Below are 14,281 nucleotides of genomic sequence, written 5' to 3' on the forward strand. Positions count from 1 at the left end.
GAGTGGGAAGGGAGTCCTTGAGAACTCTGAAGGTGAGCTGGACCTTGGGAAGGGCATGGAAATCACTTAAGGATTTTGCATTTCATTCAGTAGGAAAAGGAACAAGATGGAAAGAGAAGGAGAGAGAAGGATAGAAAGTGAGGGGGAGAGAGGTGGGAGGTGAAGAAAATGGAAAAGGAGAAGTCAGTGAAGAGGAATGAGGTTGGGCAGCAGAAGGAAGAAGGAAGTAAGAAATCCTCCCGGGGCTGATAGGTTGGTTGGCTCAGACACACCTTCTACCCACCACATTCCCCATGCTTGTGCCCTTTTTCAGACTCTGGGGCACAGTCCTTTTAGGGAAGCCATTTTACTGTCCCCTAGGTTGCCACATACCTGCAGTGCACCACGGTGGGCCCAGCACCTGGAGTCCTATTGATGTAGTCCCTGACAGTTCTCACAAACTGGATGAGGGACTGGGTGGTCTCTGGGACTCCGTGGTCTGGCCACACTGTATAGTGAAAGTGACGGATGAGTCTGTTTGCATCAAGCTGCTCCTCCTATAAGAGCAGAGAGCAGGATAATCAGAGGAATGGCCCGCTGCAGACTCAAATTTGACAACTGTGCCATGTGAGAACGTCTGTGGGCTGAAACTATAGCTAAAGAGGAACCCACAAAAGTTAAGATTCACAGATCTCCATCTTTCCAAGTGGAGTGACTGAATGAAGTGAAGCAAACTAACGTACACTGCATATCTTAAACTCCCTGATGGTCCACTCAGGCAGCACGGACTCTGAGAGCATCTGCAGGATGAGGTCCCCATAGTAGAGGGAGTCCTGATCCGCTGGCCAGTAATGATCACACTTTACCTGGAAGAAGACAGACAGAAAAAAAAAGTGAGTTGGGAAACAACTCCTGTGAGAAACTGGGCTTTCCCTCCTCTAAATGCCTGAGTTAGGATCTAAAACAATTGGAGCAATTAACCTGCTCCAGGTCAGTACTGAAGATGGGCGACTGCTCCAAGGGACAGGGAGACATTGCACAAGGAGCTCCCCACCCCACCTGGATTCCTTTACCTCTCCAGCACAGTGTTTTGTGGCTCCAGGTTTTTTTATGATTATCGATTTCTTCAGCATTCCAGTCCCACTAGCAGATAAGCCAGGACTTACAATTTATTTACTGCTCTTTTTGAAGAATGATCCAGTCAAGCAGGGGAAGGCACTGTCTTCCTGGCTCTGTTTTGTTCATATTTTTATCAATTTTCTAGCTTGGGTCATATGCCAAGAGATCTTTGAGAAGTCAGAATTGTTAGCTAAGCTTGTCTTTTCATATACAAAGAAAGGAGAGAGGGGACTGTGGACACTACTTATTTATTTTTGCATTTTGTCCGGGAGTATTTATACATTTATTTGTAAATGGATGTTTTATAAGTTATGTGTATTTGTTAGGACTATGTATTTGTGTATGTAGATATGTATATTGAATACTGTGCATGTGGCTTTTATTCTAATAATTATGATAAGGCATCCCAGGTGTAAAGATAGAATACATTTCTAGGTTTTACATACAAACATATTTATATGGTCACATACATATTTTAGTTGTCCCATTAAGCATATAGTTAATACGTGTCTCTATATTAAACTAAGCTAGTTTTGCTGAGGACATACATGTCTCACTGCAGCATGAATGACCTAAGAGACATTTGGAAATCCAACGTGTATTTATTAAGTACTTCATATGTGATTTCTCTTTTAATCCTAAAATTAACCATATAAAGTAGAGGAATCTAAGTGCTGTATAAGGGTTTGCATGATTTGTCCAGATAATTTTTGCTTTGCCTCTGCTGACACAGCCTACTTCTTTTTTGAGAGCAGGGACAGGCCCCTTGACTCTTGCAGTCTCTCTTCCCTAGCTGTACTCTGAAGGATGGAGCAGATGAGGCTAGGCACTCTTTCTGACAGTGTCATGGCCACTTCTGACAATCCCAGTCCTCACGGGGAGAAAGCTTTGACAGAAACTTCAAACCCAGAACAAGAACTGGAATCACCTGGATTTACCCTTAGAGCCTTTCACAACTGAGTGGCTTAATTAACTAACATTCTCAAGCATCTGTATTTTGTTTCATGGGGTACAGCTTTGGATTGGGGTTGGGATGGGGGCAGGTGTGAATTCCATCTGGATGGTGAAAAGCAAAGGTGGGAAGTCAGGGCGGCTGTTCACTCACCCGGCCCTTCTCAACACACTGGGTCACCATGACAATGTTGTGAACGTTCTGTTCCCACACCATTTTCCAGAAGTCATCCTTGGTGCCAGGAAGCGGTCCCTGAGTAGCGATGTATTCTCTTCTGAAGTTGTTGCCCTGTGGATGAATTTACAATATGGAAGAGCTGGGAACAATGGGCCTCTTCAAAACTGTAAACAAAGAGTCAGCTCTGCAGATCAGATGATCTGGAGGTCTCTGCCAGGACCCTGACTCCAGAGAAAGATACTTACACAAGTGTCAAGGCTTGAAAGCAGGAAGGACAAAGGCCAGAACATTGAACTATTGTTAAGAGCTAAACTTCCCTTAATCAGGCTGGGTCTATTCTAAAAGGCAAATGGAGGACTCGGGCAGTGATCTCGAAAACTCTTCACCTCAATTATGTGATTGTGTGTGCGTGTGTATAAACTGTTTGAGGAACTGACTTTTTGTTATTTGGGATAATTGATAATACAATAATTTGATGTCACGAAGGAGATTTCTGTGTGTGTGTATGTGTGTGTGTGTGTGTCTCCCTGGTGACTGAACCCAGGGCACTCTACCACTAAGCTAGATCCCAAGCCCTTTTTCTTTTCTCTTCTTCTTCTTCTTCTTCTTCTTTTTTTTTTTTTTTTTTTTTTTTTTTTTTTTTTTTTTTTTTTTTTTTGAGACATGGTCTCTCTAAGTTGCTCAGCCTGGCCTCAAACTTGCCATCCTTCTGCCTCAGCCTCCTGAGTTGCTGAGGTGACAGGTTCATATCACTGCTCCCAGCTATGCAAGAGAAGCTTAACCACTATTTGTTGCAGTTCCACCAAACAGTGTGCTGTGGGTCAGGACTTCCACAGACACTATTTAATACTAACCATAATTCTATGAGCTAGGGTCTTTCTTCCCACTCATCCTGCACTCCCAGCAATGCAGAATTACCTGTAAATCTTGGTTAAACTTGCTTTCTCTCCTCATCTATCCACAGGGTCTCCATGTTCTGTCACCTCTGCCACTGGGAACCCAACCCACCAAACACTGCCTCTCATATGACTATCCCTACGTATCCTTAGCAGGTTGGTCCGCTCCACTGAGCTTCCTTTCTCTTTTTCTCAGCTGGGTGATATTCTCCTCTTTGATGATCTGTGGCAACCTCTACCCTCTCACTATTCAAAGAGTGCTCCTCTGGCCACCAGCAATGGGATCACACAGGACCTTGTCAGAAAGGCAGAATCCCAGGCGCCACCTCAGTGCTGCTGACTCATTCTGCCGTTTAACAAGATCCCTGGATGGTGCTGATATATGGTGATGGTGGAGAAGCACAGCTCTACCAGTTTCTACTGGCACTGCCTTGTATTTTCCTGTCCTGGTAGTTCCTTTAGGGTAGGGATCTCATCCTTGTACACAGCTCAGTGTTTGACCTACAGTTAGCACTTAACTAATTGGTGCTTATTGAGTCAATGAATGATTGTTTGAAGGAAATATAATTACCCTAAGTTTTCAGAAAAGGAAATGGAGACCTGGTAAACCAGCAAGGGATAGAAGTGGGATTCAAATTTGACGCTTAGAACTTCTTCTGCTGCAATGTGCTGAAGGAAGTTGGCAAGATGCTAGCCAGGGTCAAAGTCCAAAAGTTTGACACAACCTTTGAGGTGTGTCTGAGGTTTTCAGAAATTCAAATAACAAGACTGACTTCCCTAGTAAGACAGCCTTAGCAGTGGAGGTCCATCTTCCATGGATCTTGTCAAAGGGTGGCAGAGAAAACAACCATTGGAAATGTATCCTGGGTGGATGGTCATTGCATATTACTATGGCCATTGTGAAAAATGGGGCTCAGCAGTGATTGAATTGAATTGCCTGCATTTTATGGCAATCAGACATGGTCTTCTACAAATCTAAAAATGTTTCCAGACCTGAGGGCAGTGGGAACATGCAAGAGGAGAGGTATTTCCAGTATAGCTACCTGTTAAAGCTTCATCTCGTGGTTAGTGGCTACTTACTGGGACATAGCTGGCATTGATGTAGTCGGAGCACGGGTCATCATCTACGTTGGACAGCTTCACTCTTGAGGCATCATCTGGAAGGAAGTTTGTTGAGAGATTTGTTGCTACATGCTGGGGTGGCATTTTTTTTTTTTTTTTGGTAGCATATGGTATCTGATGTCTCTTATCTCTGATCTCCACAACAGTCATAAGGAGGTGTTTTTATCTCCATTTTACAGGTGAGGCTCAGACATGATAACTAACCTGCCCTATGTTGCACAGGTGGCACAGGAGACAATATGTAGCCCCAACTGTACCTTCCTTTGCAATGTTAATGACACTTGCCAAACTGGAGTGGCCAGTTCCCTTTCACTGATGGAGTAAATACAATCCAGAAAGATTACCTTCTGCTCCTTTACCTAGTGCAGTAAGGATAATTTTTTTATAAAAACTGTGAACTAGAGATTTTGCTAAGAAAACCTAGATCAACTTGATGTCAGAGCCCTGCTGTTAACCCCACGGCTGCTCTCAGCCACGAAGGAGAAACAGCAGGTCCACACAGAGAAATCACAGCAGCAGCAGAGTATCCTCAGAACCAGAATTGAAGCTGGTAGTTATCCTTCTGGAGAAAAGTGCAGTAACATTCAAGTCATTCCTTATTAAAGTCATCCGGAGCCTGAGATTCTCCATTTCCAGTTCTGCCATATTTCTTTAGCCTCGTTTTATTCTTGGAAAAGAGCAGAAATGGCTAGAGGCAGACAGTGTCACAAATTTCAACACAAAACTTACAGGGCAATATATTGTTGTATCGATTTTTCCCTCTATTTTCCGGCAAGAGTGCGATGTCACACGACTGGTTTCGACCCACGTCTTTTAAGTCCTATTGCGTCAGAAATAAGTTTGAAAGTGGAAAATGTGAAAAAGAATAACAGACTTTGAGATTAATAATAATATAAAACACATACACTAGTATGCTTATTACTGCTTGTAGAATGCCTAGTATTCTCCATGCGCTATCTCTGATCCCTTCAACAGCTCCAAATGGGAATGTTCTTATCACCATCTTACAGATGAGGCTTAGACAGGATAACTAATGTACTTTAGGTCACGCAAGTGGCAAAACTGGAAATCAAATCCAAAGCCTGGACACTTTTTTGCCAAACCACATTGTTTTCCAGGCAAGCAAATGGCCAGACTTGGATAATGGATGGTTTTAGGTTTTGCATTTGACATTTGTTAATTCTTTCTTACCATCTGATCCTGGTAGCACTTGGTTTGCTGTGCTATTCTGGAACTCTGAGATTAGGTGGTTTATTGTGCAGGGAATGGTTTCAATCACAAAAACACTCAGCTGGGACCCTAAGTATCACTGTAACTCCCAAGTCCAATCAGCCTCTGATTCCACAGTAAAGGTCAGAAAGGATATACGGGGTAAAAAATGGGAGTTCATAACCCACTTGAATCAAATGTATGAAATATGATATGTCAAGAGCTTTGTAATGTTTTGAACAACCAATAAAAAAAGGATATTCTGCTAAGAACCAGGGGTGTTAAGGCTTCGTTGCACCTGAGTAGTACCTCATATTCCTTGGATAGAAGGTAGTTGGAGTCAGCCTGCAGCTTCATGAAATGCCCTTCAAACTGATTTACTTTTATGGGGCTGTAGAAACAAATAGAAAAAGAGAATTACTGAAGAAAAGAGGAAATGCTATAACCAGCCTGCATTGTATTTTAAAAGCAAATAATAAAGTAATTAATGTGTTCTCTCTTACCAAGAAGTTTTCCGGTTACTGTGAAGAAGCCAAAAGAAGAAAGGCCTTGTTAGCAAATCTCACACAAAGCCACCTTTCAATAAATTAAATAAAAGAAAATGTGGCACTTACCCTTTCTGGCCCAGATTCAAGTGGACAGATAATGGTCGATCCCTACGAATGCTCAGGCGGGCAGAGGGCCTTTCTCGACCATGGCTGAAATGTAAGGCAAAAGATTTTTAGTCTGATCATTCCTGATTTGAACAATTTTTTTTCCATTTATGGTAAGGCTGTGCATGTTTGAGCAAATGTAGAATTTTCAGTATTCATGTATCTTTGCACTCAGCCAACATCTCTTTGAGGGAGGAACAGGGGAGGAAGAACATTAAAAAGTGGATCTTTCTCACTTAGAAACGGATCTCTATAATAACTGAAGATCTCTGCCTCCTGGTTTTTGGCTACGGGTCATAGTCACTTCCTACACTCTCAATAAATCTTTTCTTAAAAAATAAAAAATTCCCAAACCAGTAAACGTTAAATGTCAGACATAACTACAAGAGAGCACATTGTGCCATATTAAAAAAAAAAAATCACCAAAAGAAGAGGACGTGGCATTGGGGCCACATGCTATTTTCTTCTTTTTGGCTACTTCTTAAATTAGGATGGCAGATTCGAGCCATGAAATGGTGTTGTCAACCAGATTTTTTAGGATATTTCAGAAAAGAGCTTGGGCATGCAATTGGCAAAATCTCTGTCTTCATGAGGATATGAACCAACAAAAAATTATTCTTTCTTTGCAAAATGAGTTATTTCATATTTAAATACTTCTAAGGGTCAAATTCATCAATGGTACATGGCGGTGGAGGAGGATAAAAAAGGGAGTTGTTATTTTATATTTTGACTTTTGTTTTTACTAAGAAAACAATGGAGATTTAACCTGGGGAAATTATTTCTCCTTCTTACTATTCAAGCTCAAGCACATTTTCAGTTACATCTCTGAAACTGTGGGCCCGGTCACCAAAGGGTTCTTTGACTTACCTTGTTTTCCGTCTGCAGATGAAGAAGGCAACGAGAGCCACCAACATGCCAATTAAAAACAGGCCAGCACTCACACCTTCAATGACTCCAAACAAGGGCTCTGCAGTAATCCGGATGGAAAGAACACAGCCAGGTGGGAAAATTAGTGTAGGGGAACCAATAAAAGAGCTACGTAACCCAATCCCAAAAAACCAAATGCCAAATGTTTTCTCTGATATGAGGATGCTGATCCATAATGGGGACGGGGTGGGGGGAGTAGGGGTGGAGCATGGAAGGAATGGAGGAACTTTAGATTGGGCAAAGGGGATGGAGGGGAAGGGAGGGGGCATGGGGGTAGGAAAGATGATGGAATGAGATGCACATCATTACCCTAGGTACATATATGAAGATACAAATGGTGTGATTCTGCTTTGTATACAACCAGAGACATGAAGAATTGTGCTCTATGTGTGTAACATGAATTGAAATGCATTCTGCTGACATATATAACAAATTAGAATAAAAAAAAAAAGAGAGCTATGGAGGCTATTTCCAGGAAATGATATCACAAGTATAATTCAAATATGCACCTGAGAAGGTGAAATAGAAGAAATGTTGGCTACTACCCTGCCTGTCACAGGCAGACAAGTTAAGGGAAAAGTTCATTAACTTTTGAAGTTAATGATACACGGCTTATTAAGGAATTTTGGACTTTCTGTTTTATCTGAAGCTTGGAGCACCTGAGATAAAAGCCACATGTTTGTCACCCAGATAAAGATGCGATTTCATTTACAGGAATCATGCTATAGAGCATCTGGGGCTTTAACAAATCCAGAGAATTGCTCTGGAGTTATTTTAACACAATCTCATTATCTTGTATGATATTGCCACTGGGAGTTTATGAATAGGTAAACTCCTATTTTGTTTGTTTTTGTTTTTCTTTCAAAGAAAGTCTCTTGATGTTGCCAATCTGGCCTTGAACTTCTGGGTTCAAGCAATTTTCTTGCCTTAGCCTCCTGAGTAGCTAGGACTACAGGTATGTACTCTTGACCCAGCTTGCCCCGGCTCTCACCGCTCTCCCCCTGACCATGCTGGGGTTTGAACAAAAGGCCCTGTGAATGCTAGACAATGCTCTACCACTACATTCCTAACTCTATATTTTTTACAGTTTTATTGAAATATAATTCATACACCAAATAATTCACTCATTTAAATTGTACTATTCAATAGCTTTTAGTAGTCATATGAGAGTTTTTAAAACATCACCACAATAAATTTATAACATATTTTTTATCAACTCCAAAAGAAAACCCCATGTCTATTAGCAGTCACTCCCATTCCTCTTTCCCAGGCCCTGGCAACCAGTACTCTACTTTCAATGTCTATGGATTTGCCTATTCTGGACATTTCATATAAACAGGAATCATAAATGTGTAGCCTCTTGTGATTGGCTTCTTTCACTTAGCATAATGTGTTCAGGATTCAACCAAATAGCATATAGGAATATTTCATTCTTTTTAATGGATAAATAATTTTCTCATCATATGGATATATCAGTTTTTTTTTTGGGGGGGGGCTGTTGTTAGTTTTTTTTTTTTTGTGGGTCCAGGGTTTCTCACATGCTAGGTGAACTCTCTACCAACAGAGATATATCCTCAGCCCACACCTACATATACATTTATCATTTCCACAAGCAACATTTGAGGGTTCCAATTCTCCATATTCTCACTATTGTCTTTTTGATTATTGATGTTATAGTGATTATGAAGTGTCTTATTGTTGCTTTGATTTGCATTTCCCTAATGACTAAAGATGTTAAATGTCTTTTCAAATACTTATTGGCCATTTGCACATCTTTGTGCAAATTTCTACTCAGCTCCTTTGCCATATTTAAGTTGTGCTACTTGTCTCTTTATTAATGAGTTGTAGGTTAAGAGTTCTTTGTGTATTTTGAATTCTCAATCCTTATCAGGTATATGATTTACAAATATTTTATCCATTTTGTGGGTTGTCTTTTCACTTGATGGTGTTCTTTCAAGCATTGAAAGCCTTTGCGGTTAAATCCAATACATTTACTTTTTCTTTTGTTGCATTGTTGTTATATCTGAGAAATAATTTTTTAACTCAAGGTCACATAATTTACTTCTATGTTTTCTTTTAAATGTGTTAATGTTTATCTCTCACATTTAGGTCTATAGAGTAGCCTGCTTTTGGAGTTACATTTTAAGACCTTGGATTTATTATCTCATGTTGCTTTTCAATACTCATCAAATCAGTACAATAATCTTTCTTTTAATATGCTTAATATTCTATTTTGAACTCATGTAGAGTGTATTCCTTTACTGGATTACATAAAATTTCTGTTGTCTAAAAATATTTCACATGAGAAAGAATTATGTTTACAGAGTCCTGACTCAACATCAAATTATAAGTGAATACATCAAAATCCTCTTAGCTGGGTTTTGATCCTTCTTTGGTCTGAAAAGTGGAAGATTATCCCTGTCTTTGGCATAGATAGATAGGAAAGTTTGTGGGGTGAGCTACGTTTGTCATGCAGCAGGGAAGACTCTTTCAGCTCTAAAGAACTTCCCTAGACCAAGAGACCAGCACTGTAGCACACAGGCCACCCACGGGAAAGCTGGGACAGACAATGGTGTCAAGGAACAAGGTGATGAAAGAGATGCTATTCTCAGCATGATGGAAATATTCTGAGACAGTGCAGCGCAGAGGCTGTGTGCTCAGGCAGAAAGGTCTGGAAGAACATCCGCGCCATCTTGGGCAAGTTACTGAGCTCTTGGAGCCTCAAGTCCTCACCTTTAAAAATGGAGATGATATCGCTAGCAGTCAGAGAAATGCAAATCAAAACCACCCTAAGATACCATCTCACTCCAGTAAGATTGGCAGCCATTAAGAAATCCAACAACAACAAGTGCTGGCGAGGATGCGGGGAAATGGGTACACTTGTTCATTGTTGGTGGGACTGCAAAATGGTGCAGCCAATTTGGAAAGCAGTATGGAGATTTCTTGGAAAGTTGGGAATGGAACCACCATTTGACCCAGCTATTCCCCTCCTCGGTCTATTCCCTAAAGACCTAACAAGAGCATGCTACAGGGACACTGCTACATCGATGTTCATAGCAGCACAATTCACGATAGCAAGATTGTGGAACCAACCTAGAAGCCCTTCAATAGATGAATGGATTAAAAAAATGTGGCATTTATACACAATGGAGTATTACTCTGCAATAAGAAATGACAAAATCATAGAATTTGGAGGGAAATGGATGGCATTAGAGCAGATTATGCTAAGTGAAGCTAGCCAATCCTTAAAAAACAAATGTCAAATGTCTTCTTTGATATAAGGGGAGTAACCAAGGACAGGGTAGAGACGAAGAGCTGGAGAAGAAGAATAACATTAAACAGGGATGATAGGCGGGAGGGAAAGTGAGAGTTAAGGGAAATTGCATGGAACTGGAAGGTGAGCCTCAGGGTTATACACAATTACATATAAGAGGAAAGGAGGAGTAGGAGAAAAATTATATAAGTGGAAGAAACGATTTATAGTAGAGGGGATGGAGAGAGAGTAGGGGAGGGGAGGGGAGGGGAGGGGTGAGGGGACAGTGGAGAATGGGATAGACAGCAGAATACATCAGTCACTAGAAAAGCAATTTGTAAATCAATGGAAATGTAACTGATGTGACACAGCAATCTGTATACGGGGTAAAAATGGGAGTTCATAACCCACTTGAATCAATCTGTGAAATATGGTATAATAAGAACTATGTAATGTTTTGAACAACCAACAATAAAATAATTAAAAAAAAAATGGAGATGATAAAAGCAGTGAATTCAAAAGGTAGTAGTGAGGATTGGACAAGTTATTCTATGTGGAATGCTTAACACCGCAGCTCCACAGAGGAGGTGCCCAGCAAATACTAGCCATTTTTATTACTGAGACTTTCCCATGAGCACACCAAAGATGTTTCTTTCATAAATTTATGTAAAGCCTTTTAAATTAACATTTTTATTACTTTTTTTCATGGTGCTTGGAATTAAATCCAGGGCCTCATGCATGCTAGGCTAGCATTCTATCACTGAGCTACATCATTTTTTAACATCTAGTTCTTTAAATGAACATTTTTAAATAGTGAAAGAAATAACATGTAAGAAGCAAATGGAGAAAAATCACCTATAACACTACTACTTTGAGATACTTGTCATTAATACTTTTTTGTTTTTTATCTAGTCTTTTTTCCTATGTCTAGGTGTTCCTCAGTTTTTGAGGGTGATTCGTTCTGAGCCATTTCTGTCAGGATATCAAAATTCATGGTTGGTCAAGTCCTTTATATAAAATTATGTAGTGTATAACCTGTGCACTTCCTCTCTGTGCATTCAGTCATCTCCAGATTTCTACAATATGTAAAAATATAAATGCTTTGTGAATAGTTTCTATACTATACTGTTTAGGGAATAATGATAAGAAAATCTCTGTACATGTTGAGTACAGACACAACTTTTTCCCAAAATATTTGCAATACACAATGAATTCAGAGGGTTGACTGTTATGTGCATATGTACATTTCTAATCATAACAGAAAGCCTTTCATACCAATTTACATTTTGGCCTGGGCTAGATCTTTATTTTAATGTTTTTCAATTGCTGTTTTTTTTTTTTAAAAAAAAAAACAATTTCTTCTAACCCTAATAGAAAAAAAATCTTGTACTGCATCTTCTTATCTAGGTTGGTCTCCCACAGAAGTTGTGAAATCTCCCTAATCCACATCAGCTTATGATCATCAAAGATAAAGTTCCATGTAAAAATAATGTTCCTCGGGGCTGGGGATGTGGCTCAAGCGGTAGCGCTCGCCTGGCATGCGTGCGGCCCGGGTTCGATCCTCAGCACCACATACCAACAAAGATGTTGTGTCCGCCGAAAACAAAAAATAAATAAATATTAAAAAAAAGAAAAGAAAATAATGTTCCTCCTACCAATCAGGAAAGTCACTAGATCTCCCCCTACAGGCTCTTTCAGGTGGCACAGTGGCTGGCAGAACATAGTGGTGGATGGAAAGGTTAGCCTTACCTGACTCAGTGGTGATAGGCAAAGAGAAAAATGTGTCAGAATAGAGTGGCTTTGTGAATTCTTTCAGGTCTTCATCAAACAGCTGAGTAAAAGCCCGAATGCTGATTCTGAAAAGAAATCAGATTTACTCAAGATTTATTAAGTGCAAATTAACAGAACTGATTGAAAAATGTGTACAAGGAGAAACAGGGTAGGCATCTAGTCATTGCATATGGAGGGTGAATATAAATTATGGAATTAGATAAACCCGGGTTCATGCATTCATTCATTGAGGTAGTCATCAAATACTTATTGAGCTCCTGCTGTATGCTAGTTCCTGTTCTAGGAGCTAGGGATACTGCAAAGGAACAAAACAAAGTCCCTACCACTCCAGAGGCTACATTCTCATAGAGAAGGTCAGACAATAAATCCACAAACATAATATGGCAGATGGTAATGTGTGATTTGAAAAAGAAAAGAGCGGCTTAAGGAAGATGTAAAGCAATAGGAATGGAGACTATAGGACTGATTTACTTGGTATGGTTAGTGAAGGTCTTCATTATAAGAAGATATTTTCACAGAAATCTGAGGAAAGAGTGTGTGGGTGGTGGGGGAGGGCAGGCCCACATTCCAGACAGTGGGAACTGGAAGTATAAGGCTCTGAGGTTGGAACATGCCTGGGACTTCTGAGAAGCAGTGAAAGACTAGCATGGCTGAAGTCCAGTGAGTGAGTGGTCAGAGAGGTGGATGGACCAAACTATGCAAGACCCAGGAGGCTATGGTGAAGACTTCAGCTTTGGTTCTAAGTGACATGTGAAGCTACTGGATGGTGTTCAGCAGGAGCATGAAGAATGGATAGCTGGGCAAAAGAAAAGAAGGAAAACTAGTTGGAAGGGTATTGTAATAATCCGGATGGGAAATAGTAGCCTGGACCAGGGTGGTAGAGGTGAAGATGGTGAGAAGTGGTGATATGTCAAAGAAAGAGCTGAAAGTTTTGCTGATAGATGTGGAGTATGAAAGAAAGGTGGAATCAAGGATGATCCCACATGTTCTTACAGGGGAGCAACCGGAAGAGTGGAGGGAATATTTACCAACATGAGGGAAGACTATTATAGAGTTGTAAATTGAGGAGTGTGAGAAGATCCAGAAAGAGTTTAGTTTTGGGAGCAGAATTCTAAAATGCCTATTAGAGATGGCAAGTGGCTCAAATGTCAATATTATTACTGCTGCTGTTATTGTTATTTTAACCTAGATACTTCCCCATCTTTTTGGCACTAGTGTTTTTCTAAAGTGCCTTTTATTAAAAAATATTTTCATTTCATTGTTATTGTTCTTAAGATGAAATGTTTATTAAAGGCCTTCTTTATATCTGTTTGCTGTAGTTACAAAGAGATGCACTAGTCTTTAAAACTTGAAAAATAGAGCTGGGCTTAGGAGTACATGCCTGTTATCCTAGTAACTTGGAGGATAGAGGCAGGAAGATCTCAAGTTCAAGGCCAGGTTTGGCAACTCAGCAAGACCCTGTCTCAAAATAAAAAATAAAAAGAAAGGATTGGGGATGTAGCTCAGTGGTAGAGGGCCCCTGGATTCAATCCCCAGTACTGCACAACAACCGACCAACCAGCCTTGAAAAACAGACTATAAACAAATAGGGCAAATAGTAAGAGATGAAAGCACATATTAAATTGCAAACGAGGAGCACTGGAACTTGGAGAAAACTATTGGGTTGAATGAGGTGTGGTGACTAGAGCAGAAAGCCCAGCTAAGAGACTGCTGCAACAATCCAGGTCAAGGATATGGGGCCCTGACCTGGAGCAATGGCAGTGAGAACGGAAATAAGACTATGAAGGCACTGAGGGAGACTAGATGAGGCTTAGGCTAAAATAAGAAGGGAAGACTCAAAGGTGAAAAAAAGCCTTGAGCTCAAGTCATTCAGGAGAACAATGGCACCATTGATAAAACTGGGAGCTATACTGGAGAAAGATGATGAGCTTTGCTTGGTGAGGCATTGATTTAGAGCTCTCTAGCGGATAGAGTTATTCCAGTCATTTGAACAAGAGAACTGATGAGGTGGCTGTCCATCCATCCACATGAGATAGTAACTGCCAATCAGCTGGTCCAAAATTCAACAAGCAAGATAAATCTACTAAATCAGATTTATAAGCTCTGTTTGAATGTAAAGCCTATGATCCCCACTATAGGACCAATGTATCATGCTTTTGGCACGAATCAGGCCTAGTCTGGAGTGTGACACTCAGTGTCTGGG

General features: G+C 40.4%; 1 protein-coding gene across 2 annotated transcripts in view; it reads right to left on the reverse strand.

The window, feature by feature from the left end:
• Positions 1 to 14,281, reverse strand: part of PTPRB (protein tyrosine phosphatase receptor type B) — a 126,861-nt gene that overhangs the window by 18,659 nt on the left and 93,921 nt on the right. For both annotated transcript variants that reach the window (XM_081310312.1, XM_081310313.1), the window contains 10 exons: positions 12,037 to 12,143; positions 6,975 to 7,074; positions 6,069 to 6,152; positions 5,958 to 5,975; positions 5,764 to 5,845; positions 4,975 to 5,065; positions 4,204 to 4,280; positions 2,204 to 2,338; positions 723 to 845; positions 373 to 536 (listed from right to left, as the gene is read on the reverse strand). In XM_081310312.1, the coding sequence (XP_081166438.1) occupies positions 373 to 536; positions 723 to 845; positions 2,204 to 2,338; positions 4,204 to 4,280; positions 4,975 to 5,065; positions 5,764 to 5,845; positions 5,958 to 5,975; positions 6,069 to 6,152; positions 6,975 to 7,074; positions 12,037 to 12,143 (981 nt within the window). The remainder of the gene's footprint in view (positions 1 to 372; positions 537 to 722; positions 846 to 2,203; positions 2,339 to 4,203; positions 4,281 to 4,974; positions 5,066 to 5,763; positions 5,846 to 5,957; positions 5,976 to 6,068; positions 6,153 to 6,974; positions 7,075 to 12,036; positions 12,144 to 14,281) is intronic.

This window comes from Spermophilus citellus (assembly GCF_964194105.1).
Source record: "Spermophilus citellus genome assembly, chromosome: 10".
NCBI lineage: Eukaryota > Metazoa > Chordata > Mammalia > Rodentia > Sciuridae > Spermophilus > Spermophilus citellus.